General features: G+C 33.9%; 5 protein-coding genes across 6 annotated transcripts; 3 read left to right on the forward strand and 2 right to left on the reverse strand.

The window, feature by feature from the left end:
• Window positions 1-47: 47 nt before the first annotated feature.
• LOC106654691 (tubulin-specific chaperone C) lies at window positions 48-2,715 on the forward strand. 2 transcript variants are annotated; one of them, XM_014374673.2, is made up of 3 exons: window positions 48-521; window positions 1,103-1,399; window positions 1,472-2,715. In XM_014374673.2, exon 3 carries the CDS (start codon window positions 1,482-1,484, stop codon window positions 2,517-2,519), a length of 1,038 nt encoding a protein of 345 aa, XP_014230159.1. In that variant the 5' UTR covers window positions 48-521; window positions 1,103-1,399; window positions 1,472-1,481; the 3' UTR covers window positions 2,520-2,715. The 2 variants fall into 2 exon arrangements, with proteins under 2 accessions (XP_014230159.1, XP_014230158.1); XM_014374672.2 differs by lacking the exon at window positions 48-521 and adding an exon at window positions 573-924.
• A 141-nt stretch (window positions 2,716-2,856) lies between these two features.
• On the reverse strand, window positions 2,857-3,728 carry LOC106654668 (haloacid dehalogenase-like hydrolase domain-containing protein 2). The gene has a single exon (XM_014374638.1). The coding sequence runs from the start codon at window positions 3,647-3,649 to the stop codon at window positions 2,873-2,875; it is 777 nt and encodes a 258-aa protein (XP_014230124.1). The 5' UTR covers window positions 3,650-3,728; the 3' UTR covers window positions 2,857-2,872.
• Window positions 3,729-3,777: 49 nt separating this feature from the next.
• LOC106654669 (ATP synthase subunit g, mitochondrial) lies at window positions 3,778-4,696 on the forward strand. The gene is made up of 2 exons (XM_014374639.2): window positions 3,778-3,919; window positions 4,370-4,696. Exons 1-2 carry the CDS (start codon window positions 3,880-3,882, stop codon window positions 4,627-4,629), a joined length of 300 nt encoding a protein of 99 aa, XP_014230125.1. The 5' UTR covers window positions 3,778-3,879; the 3' UTR covers window positions 4,630-4,696.
• A 65-nt stretch (window positions 4,697-4,761) lies between these two features.
• LOC106654633 lies at window positions 4,762-10,298 on the reverse strand. Its single transcript, XM_014374588.2, has 10 exons — window positions 10,062-10,298; window positions 7,155-9,985; window positions 6,839-7,086; window positions 6,558-6,774; window positions 6,327-6,479; window positions 5,903-6,250; window positions 5,652-5,823; window positions 5,275-5,582; window positions 5,066-5,202; window positions 4,762-4,991 (listed from the first exon to the last, which is right to left on the reverse strand). Exons 2-10 carry the CDS (start codon window positions 9,912-9,914, stop codon window positions 4,838-4,840), a joined length of 4,497 nt encoding a protein of 1,498 aa, XP_014230074.1. The 5' UTR covers window positions 9,915-9,985; window positions 10,062-10,298; the 3' UTR covers window positions 4,762-4,837.
• Window positions 10,299-10,654: 356 nt separating this feature from the next.
• Window positions 10,655-12,151, forward strand: LOC106654601 (probable tRNA(His) guanylyltransferase). Its single transcript, XM_014374526.2, has 3 exons — window positions 10,655-11,130; window positions 11,205-11,452; window positions 11,525-12,151. Exons 1-3 carry the CDS (start codon window positions 10,749-10,751, stop codon window positions 11,906-11,908), a joined length of 1,014 nt encoding a protein of 337 aa, XP_014230012.1. The 5' UTR covers window positions 10,655-10,748; the 3' UTR covers window positions 11,909-12,151.
• Window positions 12,152-12,233: the final 82 nt, after the last annotated feature.

Below are 12,233 nucleotides of genomic sequence, written 5' to 3' on the forward strand. Positions count from 1 at the left end.
CACGGCGCGTCAATGATATCGTAAATTTATAACTCCTTTCTGTCAAGTAGTAGTCGCCGCGGTCGTCATCGCTAAGATCGCCGGGCCTTTTAAACGGATCGCGACGATCCCACTTGACTTATGTTCAGCCTCCGCTGAAATGCAGACTCGGTTGTCTGCTGCTACCTTATATACTCCGATTCTAGTCACTAAGCTGAGCGAGCCTCTCTCTGATCACCTTGATCCGCGCGTATGATTTCCATATAAGGTGATCGGCCGCGGTCAAACTCCAGATTAATCAAAACATATATAGGCGCATATACACTTGCGTCGCTCTTGCAACAGTGCGCACACATACGCACTTATAGCTTATAGCTTACCTGGAAGTGCAATTGTAGAGCAGAAAACAACAATTATTATGCTTGTTAAGCGGCCTTCGAGGAGTAAACCCTGGTTAAAGTTTATGAAGTATTTAGTTGTCACCGAAGTCGTCGTGTGCGCCAACTGCTACCTGGTCTGGAGGCAATTGAATCACTCTCAGGGTAGGTATATTTTCCGCGCTCTTCGCGCTATATGGCATGATCCTGGCCAAGTATGACAGATACCTTGTTAGGTTATGTCCCTCCTCCTCCCCCTGCCTTACGTCCATTTTTTTGCCTCGTATCTCGTGTGTGTGTTGTGTGCGAAATTCTGCGACTTGGTGACTGTAACGCACACACTCCTACGCCCACCGACCGTCGATCGACTATTTTTCTCGAAATTTTACTTCATCGCGTCATTATCGCGTTCAGTTTGTGCGAAAATTTACATCAAATGATCATCGATCGAATCGAATCAACGACCGAAAACACAAGATATGCATTTCCAATGTGATCCGAAAAAAGCTCTGTCAACTGCACTTGAAAACGCGTCTATGAAAGCTCACATCACTTTTTTACAACCAAAGTACGCTACCAAGAATTATTATTACTTTTATTTACTGTTCACGACGTTGACAGCTACATATCGATCTTTATTTACTCATTCATTTAGCATAACCTATGCAATGTATAATAATATTGCAAATTTTTAAGTTACTACTTTGCCAAAAGATTTATTTTCGTTTTCTTTTTTTCTGGAATAGATTTCAGATACTACTTTCACCAGAAGTTTCCACGCATCCTTAACTTTTTCTACTCTGTTGGTGAGCTCCAAAATAAAAACTACAAAGTACGTGAACTGGATGAAGCTGCTTGGACACAAAAAAATCTGTGGTGAATGCAGCATTGCTTTACAAAATAGCATTTATTAGCTACAATCTGTATGTAGAGCTTTGATCGTTTTCATCAGCTTACAAAAGTGGAGTCCAAAACTATGATGAAATTTGAAACACACATCTGTGAACCTCAAAGATAACAATTTTTGAAGCTTTTTTAAATAGGTAATGAATCTATTATACTTTTATTTTCAAATGATGAGTTTACTTGAAACATTTTTCTCACTGCCCATATAGTTTAGATACAATGGAAGCCAGCACATTGAACGAAGAAACCTTGTCTGAGCGTATAAACAAAAGAGACAGGGAGCGAAGAAACGTGATTGAAAAACGCAAAGAAGAAAAGCAGCAACTCATTGTAGAAACTGAACAAGCAAGCTATTTCCAGCAAGCTTTTTACTCAACATGTGAAAGGATAAAAGATCTGTTAGACAATATAGACACCATGCCAGCTTCTGCTTTACCTGGAGTTTTTGATCAAGTTAACAAAGATATAATAATGTTGAAAAATTACTTATTTGAGTCAAAAATCTTTTTAAAAGTTTATGACATTAGAAAAGCTCAAGAAAGACTTCAAATTTTAGAAAATGACGCAGCCCAAATTGAAGCAAGACTAATACCTAGAAAAAAATTTGGATTCAAAAACCGTAGAGTCGTAAAAAATTCGTCCGAAAAGCCTAGTGATGTTACAGATAGTTTAAAAAATTTGAAAATCACAGAAAGTATTACTAAAAATGGCGTAAATACACAAAAGAACAATAAGACAATTTATGATGATTATGGTGATAATGGGTGTGTGCTTCTGAACAAAGTGGATGAAACATTAGTGTTGGATGCTGAAAATGTTAATAAAAATGATGTGTTATTATCAGAATTAACAAGGTGTACAGTTAGGATATATGGCACACCCAATACTCTTCATATTGTTGGTCTTGTGCAATGCACAGTGCTGATTGGACCCGTAACAACATCACTTTTTGTGGATGACTGTCGTGATTGTAACTTTGCTTTTGCATGTCAACAGTTGAGATTGCATAATTCAAAAAATTGTAATATATATCTGCATGTTACAAGCAGAGCTATCATAGAGGATTGTACAGATATAAAAGTAGCCCCTTATAATTGGACATACGAAGATCAAATAAGTCATTACAAATTAGCTGGTTTGGATCCAAATATAAACAATTGGGATTCTATTGATGATTTCAACTGGCTATCGAAAGAAAAAAGTTCTCCCAATTGGTCTATTCTTGAATCAGATTTAAGAGTCAAATCATGGGATTGATATACAAAGGTTGTACAATACAAATACCACAAATTTTATAACACTTCTTTAGTGCAAGAGAAAGACTGGAGACATCAAATCAATTTATTCTGATAAGGGGAGAGAGCTGATTGTGCATATAATTCCTTTTTACACAGTTAAATAATATTGCATACATGTTTATTACTTATAAATAAAAGTTTATGCTATTAAAATGCAAAGTGTATTTACAAAAATTTCATGAAACCAAATATTCAAAGATTTATTATAAATTTATTTTAAGATTTAGCATATACTAAGATAAATATTTTTCAGATAATTAATCTTTTTTGTTTAATAAATGTACATAATTTTTAATTTCGTGTATTTAAAAATCATGAATCATTATTTTGAAGTATCATATCTACAGCATCTACAAATGAATTACAGACTTTGGCAGGCACCGGGTCAATAGTGTTTTCATCTCCGACGCGATATTTTCCAGTTTTCACTAAAAATCCTTTAATACCGGCAGCTTGCGCTCCTGCTACATCGTCATTTACGTCATCCCCTATCATAACAGCTTCTTCAGGAGAAAAATTACCTAAGGCCTTTTTGAAAAAATTGGCAGACGGTTTGCCAATGATTTCAGCCTTGACATTAGCAGAAAACTCCAATCCTTGAACAAATGCACCAGGTCCCAGAGCTAAACCATCCGATTTTTTATAATAGCGACCCTTGTGAATAGCAATTAGAGGCGCTCCCTCTAATAACAATCTGAATGCCTCATTAAGATACTTGTAATTAAATTTTTCCGGCGCTAAACCTACGAGCACGGCATTAGATGGTTGTTTTTCGTCGATTATATCGGTGAAATCTTCCAATGCTGCATCGTCAATTAGTAAAAGTGGATTTAATTTTCGACTTTTCACCAGTTCTCTGGCGGCTCCCAACGAGCTAAATATTTCGTCTTTTTTTATGTCAAAACCCAGGGTCTGTAAGCGAGTGTGAAGAATATTTTTTGACTCTTTAGTGGTATTTGTGACAAATTTGACTTGTGCATTTAAACCTCGTAATTTTTTCAATGCTTCGATTGCTCCCGGAATAACTGAATTATCTATATGCAACGTTCCACTTAAATCTATTAATACTAATTTAATTTTTTGAGCCATGATTTAGGACTTTTTTTACCTCGATAATTGTCAAATTTTCACTATGAATCAAACACGATTTGCAGACGTTTTGCGGAATTACCGAATACGAATCAAGCAGTCGACGTTAATATAGGGAACGCCTGCGCATGCGGACCGCTCCATTGATTGTATGCTTGTGACTTACATCTTGTGCTAGGCACAAGTCAATATTCTTCGTAGTATCCTAATTGGAAAATTCGATAATAAAAATGGCAAAAGTTGTAGGATCCTTGGTGTCTCTCACCCAAAGTAAGTATCAGATGTCATTTTGTAAGTTGTAAAAAACTTTTCTGTGTCATCGAAACTTACTCTCGAATCAGTGTTATTGAAGATAACATGGATAATTCATATTCTTATGTAACAATCTTTGAACTCGTTGATATGTAAATATTAAGATATTTTCAAAATTGTTTATAATTTATAATGATCGATGTCTTCAAAACAACCATGTAAAATATCAATGCGATCAAAAATTATTGACACCGAAATAATTTTGCACTGAGGTTATGGACAATATTGAATATGCTCTATGATTTTCATTGCCAATTCCACACCTTTATCATTCAATTATTAAATGAGTAAATTATGAAATTATAATTCAATTGATTCACTGATTGTCTATTAACTTCTTAGCTATTCAATAGTTTTAACTTGAAAGAATTTGAATGCAAATGATTTAGGAAATCTCTTTATTTACAGATAGCATTAAGGCAGCTATGCCCCAGCTTCGTATCATCCAAAGATATGCCATGGTCGAAATGGTACCACCAACCCCCAAAGACATCCCAGCTATTCGTGCTGGAATCAGCAAGCTGATCACTAGTGCCAAGACTGGTGCTTACAAAAATATTACCACTCGTGATGCACTCCTGAACACCTTGGTGGCTATTGAAGTTTATTGTTGGTTCTTTGTTGGTGAATGCATTGGAAAACGCCACATTGTCGGTTATGATGTTTAGAAATATTGTTTTTAAATATCACATAGATTTCATGTTAATGTAAAATATAGATATTAGTTCAAAAATCTGAAACCAAATTTTCAGTTTGATCTAATGTATTAATAAAAAAGAGGAAAACTTCAAAATGGAAGATTGATTTACAAAAATTTAATAAAAACAATTAAATGTATTGAAAAAATTTTGATATTACAAAACAGAGCAGCAATTTTCATGTAACAGATAAGCTCTGTTTGACATATTCCCATATACAAATTGCACTTGTAACATGAACATTTAATGAACGTATTACTCCAAACTGTGGTATTTCAACACAAATGTCAAGTAACGATATAATATTTGCTGGAATTCCGTTTTTTTCATTTCTGAAAGAAAATAAGTAAATTGTACATTGGCTTGTCTCAGAAATAATTTCAGTTTTGAGTTTGTTGTAATTTACCCTAAAATGAGAACTGTTTTCTTGGGAAACTTCAAATCCATCAAATTGATACTATTTGTTGTTTGTTCAGCTCCAATAAGGCTCCAATCATTCTCTTTAAGTTCAAGCAAATATTTATCCAGAACAAATGGCTTCACCTAAAACAACAAATACATACAGTAGAAGTAGAAAAACAAAACAGCTAAGCATTAAAAAAGGAAAAAATTTACCTCTGTTATTTTGATCCATTTATCAGCAGAAACACTCAAGGCTTGAAATTCTTTATCCTCAATTTGCTTAAAATTAGATACAACTAATTCTTTTACACCAAATATTTCACACGTTCTAGCAATTCCTCCAAGATTTTGGGGTTTATCAACTAAGGAAGCAATAATTATAATATCACGTTTTGCTTTTAGCTCGTATTTCAAATCCGGTACTTCTTCATTTGGTATAATAGTTTTCCACAGTGATACTTTCTTTTGCATATCGTTAGGCCCAACAGTGACCTCAATTTCTTCTGATTTTTGATTATCGTCTGTAAATCGGTACGAAATTAATTGCCGCCTTAAAAAATGATAATTATTCATAAATTTGTACAACTTACTTGATTTTAAAATCGCATATGGAACAGATGACTGATTTAATAATGAATCGGAATTCTTTACTTCTATATCAAGAGTGTAGCCCTTTAAACCTATTTGAGTTTCAAATTGATCACTTTTTATCCATTCCTCAATGCTAACATTGGCCAATCTTGGTAGTTGATGGTAAATGGTCTAGAAATTTGATAGAATATTCATTATAATGTGAGATCTACTAACAGAATTAAATCAAAATCAAGTATAGTAAATTTACCTCTAGACTGTAATGCCTAACAGGATCAAATACATTATAGAAAAAGTCTTCGTCTATTTTGATGGGGTTTTTCTTAAAAGTACCGCTATCTAAACTCTCGGAAATAGCTTTATAGAAAGGTGCATATTCCAATCTAACATCGCTGTGTTTGTCTAATAAATGATACAGTTTCAAGAAAAATACTTGGCCAAACAATCGCATTCCAAATTGTTGGCCCATACAGCAAACACTCAGTTTTTGCAATGCCATTTTTAAGTACGATTCTAAACTTTCCAAAGGCAATTGTCTAGCTATATGCCAGATGACGCAGATTAATGAACTCGTACTTCCTGGTCGTTCTTCGCAAATCTATAAAACACAAGCGTTATTTTATCATTCTTTTTTATAATGGATAAATATGAACTTTGTGGAAATGTAGATGTACCTTTTCGAAGAATGTCCATAAATCAGGTATTAAGCTCTTGTCAGTCAAATATATTCTAATCAGAAGCCACTCCTTCATCATTCGTACACTGTGCTGATCACTATCTTTCATTATTGAATCGCGTAAAGCGTAATACAAAAGTTGGATGGATTCCTGCAAGCAATAAAGTAAGTTTTAGAAAAGGTCTATTTTAATACTGCAATAGAAAACGAAATTAAATTGATAAAAAACCTTATCTAAATACGGTTGCAGTATCAAAAGAATCTGCATCAACCGATGTTTCAGTCTATGAAGCTGAGAATCAGCAAAGTATCTCTTATTCTTTACAGCCAAGAACTTTTTTAATACCAATGGAAGAATCAATAAAGAGTTGTGGCTCTTGACTTGCAAAGCTTTGCTAAGCTCTACTACTGCTGCGGCGCGTATGGCAGCATCAATGTTGCAATTCCTAAAAAAGTCGTTCATTAAATTTGTGAATTTTAAATCATGTTAGGCATCAATTTAGCGCTTACCTATTGAGAAAATCGTAGGCAAGAAAATGCTCCTCCCTTTTGCACAGAGAAAAATTCAAAACTTCGTTACCCTTCATGAAAGTTTGCATGTAAACCCTTTGATCGCGACGCATCACTTCACCATGCAAGAGACCATTTAAAATTGTTTCCATAAAAAAATTAAAATTCGGTGTTATTTCACTGCATGTCAACAAGATATATTTAAGGCCTGGTAATGTATCTCCTTCAATCAGCATTTGATTAGTAAACTGCAAACAAATACAAAATATAATTTCTGAAAGAAATTAGAAAAAAATAATACTTTAAGTTTCAGTACCTCTTGGGGAATATCTTGAAGAGTCTTGCAAGTTATAGAATCTGAATTGTTAATGCAGTAGGTCAGGTTTTGAGCAGCTAGCCAAAACATCTTTTCGCGTTTACTACCAAAATTGCAACTCCAAAAACTTTTTACCAAAAATTTAAAGTCTTGTAAGTCTCTATTATCAGTCGCTAAATTTGAAGTATACGTGTGTATAACATCTCCAAAATGAATTAGAACTGAATTCCCAGCGGCATCAATTATTAATGAGATTATTTCAAGCCAACCAGGGTCATTCCTTCTTTCTGTGCTGTCTAATCGTAATATGTGATCTTTGATTAATTTGCTCAGTGCAGTGTAAAATTCTAATCCTATTTTACCCTTTATTTGTGCATTATACTTTTTACTTTGACATAGTTCTAATATATTTCTAATCATAGTGAAAAAATACCAATTATTGTTGGCACTGTGTCCTGGTATAATGTTCAATGATTTCATGGCAAACAAAAGTTGAATGGCACTGTACTGATTAGAATTCTCTAGTATATACATAGCTTTTTCAACTAAACTGTTGATGTTATCAATAATTGGAACTGTTTTAGTTTTTCTTCCAACATGAATTTTAATACCCTGGAGAGCTCGCACACATATTTCAACATCTTCAAAATCAAGAGTTTTGCTATTCAATAACTTCAAAATAAATCTAAATATAGTACTCTTATAGTTATCGAAAATTCTAAGGATAAAATGAGGTGGTTCATGATCCCAATCAAACCATTTGCACAAAAATTCAATAATTTTAACTGTTAGAGGAATATTAACATATGGTCTGACATCAACTTTATCAAGAAACAAAAAAAGATTTGCTATCTCTTGTTTAACGAGACATTGTTCTGTTTGGAAAACAACTCCTCCCTCATATAAAAGTTGAATCATGAGAGAAAATATTGACATTGAAATTCTAACAGTTCTCTCATCAACTGTAAGGTTCTCAACAGTATGACTGACATAATTTAAAACAATTTCATAAGGCATTTGACTTAGCCAAGATCTAAGTGCTTCCCAACAACTTGGTTCTAAATTATTTTTCTCACAAAAACTATTCAACAGATTACAAAAAACTGTTAAATTTGTGATTTCTGAAAATCTGGATACAATTTTGATTAATGCTACTTGAGACATTAAACGCAACATGGGCGGATGATGTTTTATGTTTGTTTCTATTAATAATCTTATTACTTCCAAATGATCATCTTGCAAACCTACTATAGTATTTAAATGCTCTGAAGTTGACAACATTGCATGTAAGGTATAAAAAATGGGGACTGGACCCCAAGAGATGGTATGAAGCAAATATGCAACTTTTTCAATTAAATGCAATTCCTCGCTCTGAAACATATTGAACCACTGAGTCAACGTAGTAACAATTTCAGGCTCACATTCTTCACAATGCTTTTCGTATAAAAATGTATGATTCAAAGTGTTGATTATTAGAATAATAAAAGCATCGTAACCATAGGCTTCAGCATTCAATTGCAATGACTTGAGTAGTCCATACTTGACAATTGAATGGTTATCATGGTTTAATATTCTTGCAAAAACACAGTATACCCAGCTGAAATTGAAACAATCCCCACAAGATTTATGCTCAACACATCCTTCTATCAAAGAGTCTAGTAATGACAAACATGGTGTGACCAAATGTTTCTGTTTTTCTTCTAGAGCCTCCATAAGTAAAATAAAGTTGGTTCTAATTTGTTTTATGTCATTGTGACAAGAAGCACTTTTATTACAAATGAATGGGTTTATTTTGTTAGGTATCAAATTGAGAGAAACTACCCTTTTAATACCCTCTTCATGTAAGTCTATAAACTCTATAAGTCTTTTGAATAAGTATAATGCCTCTTTTCTGCTTGAAGAATCATCAGATATCATCCTATTTTGAATTGTAGTCCACAAGTTCTCATGATGTATTAGACTATAATCAATTTCAGCATTAGATGAATTGAGAGGAAATACAAATTCACCGATAATACAAATAATTTTCAAGTCAAAATCTTTGTCCATTATTTCATGTATGTACGGACTCAAAATCCTGGTGGATTTTGCTATATTAATAACTTCAAGTAAAATAGAATATAAGGCATGCCATTCATTATTTTCCTTACACTGAATCCATGACTGAAGATCGTACATAACTGAAGACAGCAATACTTTTTTACATGCTTCTAAGTGTGTTTTATTCGATGCTCCAGATTCTTTTTGATCATTCAAAAAGTTCATAATCTTCCAGGCTTGTAAAAAACATCTTAAAATATTCAAGTACCAACCTATCGGACAAGTTTCAGAGGTACCTTGTAACTTGTCAGGTATGTAATGTGATCTAAAGTCTTCAAATAATTGAATCAAGTTCAATCTGTCTTCAAATAGGACTAATTGTAAAACTAAAATATCATTCATAACTGTTTGACATTCTTTGAGAGTGCACAGTTTACTGCACTCCAGAAGATCAATAACATGATTTTCCGAAAAATAAGCAATAGTTTTACTTTCAAATGCGGTTTTGAAATTCAATTCGTACAATTGGCACAGCAGTAATCTCGTAGCTTTAAGTTTCTTTTTGTTTGCGTGATACTCTCGTAAATTGCTAAACTGATCCTTTATTGATTTCTGAAGCACTGAGTGCAGAGAATCCTTGCATGCTATGACTTTGTCAACAATCTCCAAGATCAGCGAATCCGGAGCAGCCAGATCTATAAATTTTTTATGCAGCTCCATGATCGCAATTATTCATTCGCAGTTCTCGACATGAAAATCCTAGCAGTTAGTCGCAGAAGGTGTAGGTGCACCTGGAACGTATACACACGGCCGGCATTAACAATTACGAAAGCTCGCGATGTAATCAATTTTCGGTCGTTGACTCACCCGTGAATCTTGTACTATCTGGGCATGATGATTCGGAAGTGTCTCGGACGCGGAACCCTCACATTTTCCGATATTTTATGCAAACTTCGGCACGTGCAGTGGTTATCAAAACAACATAATAACATAAATCACTATTAACTGCTCAGCGACAGAACCGCAGAGATAAAACTGTCAACAGGTACTTGCAGACCTGCTTTATCGACACAAGTCACAAAATTAAGAAAAATTTGAAAGCTCCGTTCGAATAATTATTATTTAAAACTTTTCTGAGAAATCTTTCAACTCAATGAATAAGATGGGCACACTTTTCAATTTTCAATAACAACGTTGAATGTCTTGACAACTTATAATTTAATAATTTATGTCAAAAATTAAATAAATTGGCAAGTTTGGGAAAAATAAAGTTACAATAACTGTTTTTCAACAATATAACTGCTAACAGAAACTTTTAATAATTTAAATATGAAAAGGATCCGAATTACCCATTCAGTCCCCGAAAGTAGAGTAGTGGGAGTTGGGACTTAACTGATGGAGTGGAGTGCATGCCCCACCGGGCCACGGTTCATATTAACATTCGTCTGCTACACGTGACGTGCGGCGGGCACGTTGTTTTTACAGATTCACAAGGTTACAACATTCAGTTTGTACTTGTTCATCGCCACATTCGACAATTTTTAGTCATCTCTTATGATCAATCGGACATTACTTCGTGTGCTCTGCAATTTCCCTAATCGTCGTATCGACGGCGCTAAGTTCAAACCTGTGAATCGGTGTTTTAGCGTCAACAGCATCATGGCTCAGAGCAAATTCGAGTACGTGAGGAAGTTCGAGGAGGAAGACCGGTTATTGCCCAATTGCTGGATCGTCGTGCGAGTCGATGGTAAAAATTTTTCCAAATTTTCCGACTCACACAAATTCACGAAGCCGAATGACAAGAGAGCTCTAAATCTCATGAATCACGCTGCCATAATTGTCATGAGGGAGTACAAGGATATTGTCATGGCTTATGGGCAAAGCGACGAGTACTCCTTCGTTTTTAGGAAGAGCTCCGAGCTTTACAATCGCAGAGGTATTATTTGAATAAACCGTCAGATTTTTCTTCACGCTTCTCTTCGATAATCATTGTTTTTTTCATTCTTACAGCTTCAAAGATTATGACGTGCGTTGGCTCGCTCTTCACATCTGCGTACACGTTCTTCTGGACCAAATACTTCGACGACTCCAATAAGTTGAAGTATCCACCGTCTTTCGACGCGAGGACAGTACTTTATCCCACGGATACAAATCTTCGAGATTATCTCTCTTGGAGGCAGGCTGATGTCCACATAAACAATCTATACAACACATGCTTTTGGAAGCTTGTTCAAAAAAAGAAAATGACTGGACAAGAGGTAGGTACTTCATTCTTTAACAAAAACTTTTGCTTATTTTCATTTGTTCATAATTGATTCAATGTTTTTTAGGCTGAAGAGAGATTGAGGGGTACTGTGTCTGCAGACAAAAATGAAATACTATTTTCAGAGTTTGGAATCAACTATAATAATGAGCCACAAATGTTTAGAAAAGGCACAACAATACTACGTAAACGATTAATAAAAAGTGACGAAAAAGACAAAGTGAGTTATACAAAACCAGAACCAGTAGCTATAGTAGAGGATATTATAAGTGATGCATTTTGGATAACTCATGATGAAATACTTTCTGAAGGAAAGCCAAACATTTTAGCAATTAAAAAAGAAACAATAGATGGTGCTCCTATTTTTGAATGTGAGAATAAATATAAACCTCATTCACCAACAAATTCGACAGATGAGATCATGGCATCTAAAGTAAAAACGATAGAATAGACAAATAAATAGCCAGTAATTATTTTGTGGAAAATAAGTACATTGTAATATAATGACAACATGGATGCTAATGTATTTTTTTGACCAAGTATCAAATGCTTGATTACGTTTTATATGCATAGATATTACTGAATCAAAGTCAGTTACATTTCTTCAATTTACTTGTTTTCAAGTAATTTGATTGTATTATAATAATTAGAACAATACATTTAAAGAATATAAATAGTAACATATGAAATTGTTTAATGATTGTTTTTAATAATAGTATATTTATTCAATAAATTTCACATAAATTTGTAATTATTTAAAATTTATAATTAAATTG

This window comes from Trichogramma pretiosum, unplaced genomic scaffold, assembly GCF_000599845.2.
Source record: "Trichogramma pretiosum strain Unisexual culture from Peru unplaced genomic scaffold, Tpre_2.0 scaffold59, whole genome shotgun sequence".
Taxonomy (NCBI): domain Eukaryota; kingdom Metazoa; phylum Arthropoda; class Insecta; order Hymenoptera; family Trichogrammatidae; genus Trichogramma; species Trichogramma pretiosum.

Bases quoted from the DNA above. Each gene is read 5' to 3' on its own strand.
- LOC106654633 (XM_014374588.2), bottom strand. From the start codon at position 9,914: ATGGAGCTGCATAAAAAATTTATAGATCTGGCTGCTCCGGATTCGCTG. The intron at 7,087-7,154 runs GTACTGAAACTT...ATTTGTTTGCAG, and splicing joins TTCAAGATATTCCCCAAGAG to TTTACTAATCAAATGCTGAT. The intron at 4,992-5,065 runs GTAAATTACAAC...ATTTTCTTTCAG, and splicing joins AAAACAGTTCTCATTTTAGG to AAATGAAAAAAACGGAATTC.
- LOC106654691 (XM_014374673.2), top strand. From the start codon at position 1,482: ATGGAAGCCAGCACATTGAACGAAGAAACCTTGTCTGAGCGTATAAAC.
- LOC106654601 (XM_014374526.2), top strand. From the start codon at position 10,749: ATGATCAATCGGACATTACTTCGTGTGCTCTGCAATTTCCCTAATCGT. The intron at 11,131-11,204 runs GTATTATTTGAA...TCATTCTTACAG, and splicing joins CGAGCTTTACAATCGCAGAG to CTTCAAAGATTATGACGTGC. The intron at 11,453-11,524 runs GTAGGTACTTCA...AATGTTTTTTAG, and splicing joins AGAAAATGACTGGACAAGAG to GCTGAAGAGAGATTGAGGGG.
- LOC106654668 (XM_014374638.1), bottom strand. From the start codon at position 3,649: ATGGCTCAAAAAATTAAATTAGTATTAATAGATTTAAGTGGAACGTTG.
- LOC106654669 (XM_014374639.2), top strand. From the start codon at position 3,880: ATGGCAAAAGTTGTAGGATCCTTGGTGTCTCTCACCCAAA. The intron at 3,920-4,369 runs GTAAGTATCAGA...CTTTATTTACAG, and splicing joins CTTGGTGTCTCTCACCCAAA to ATAGCATTAAGGCAGCTATG.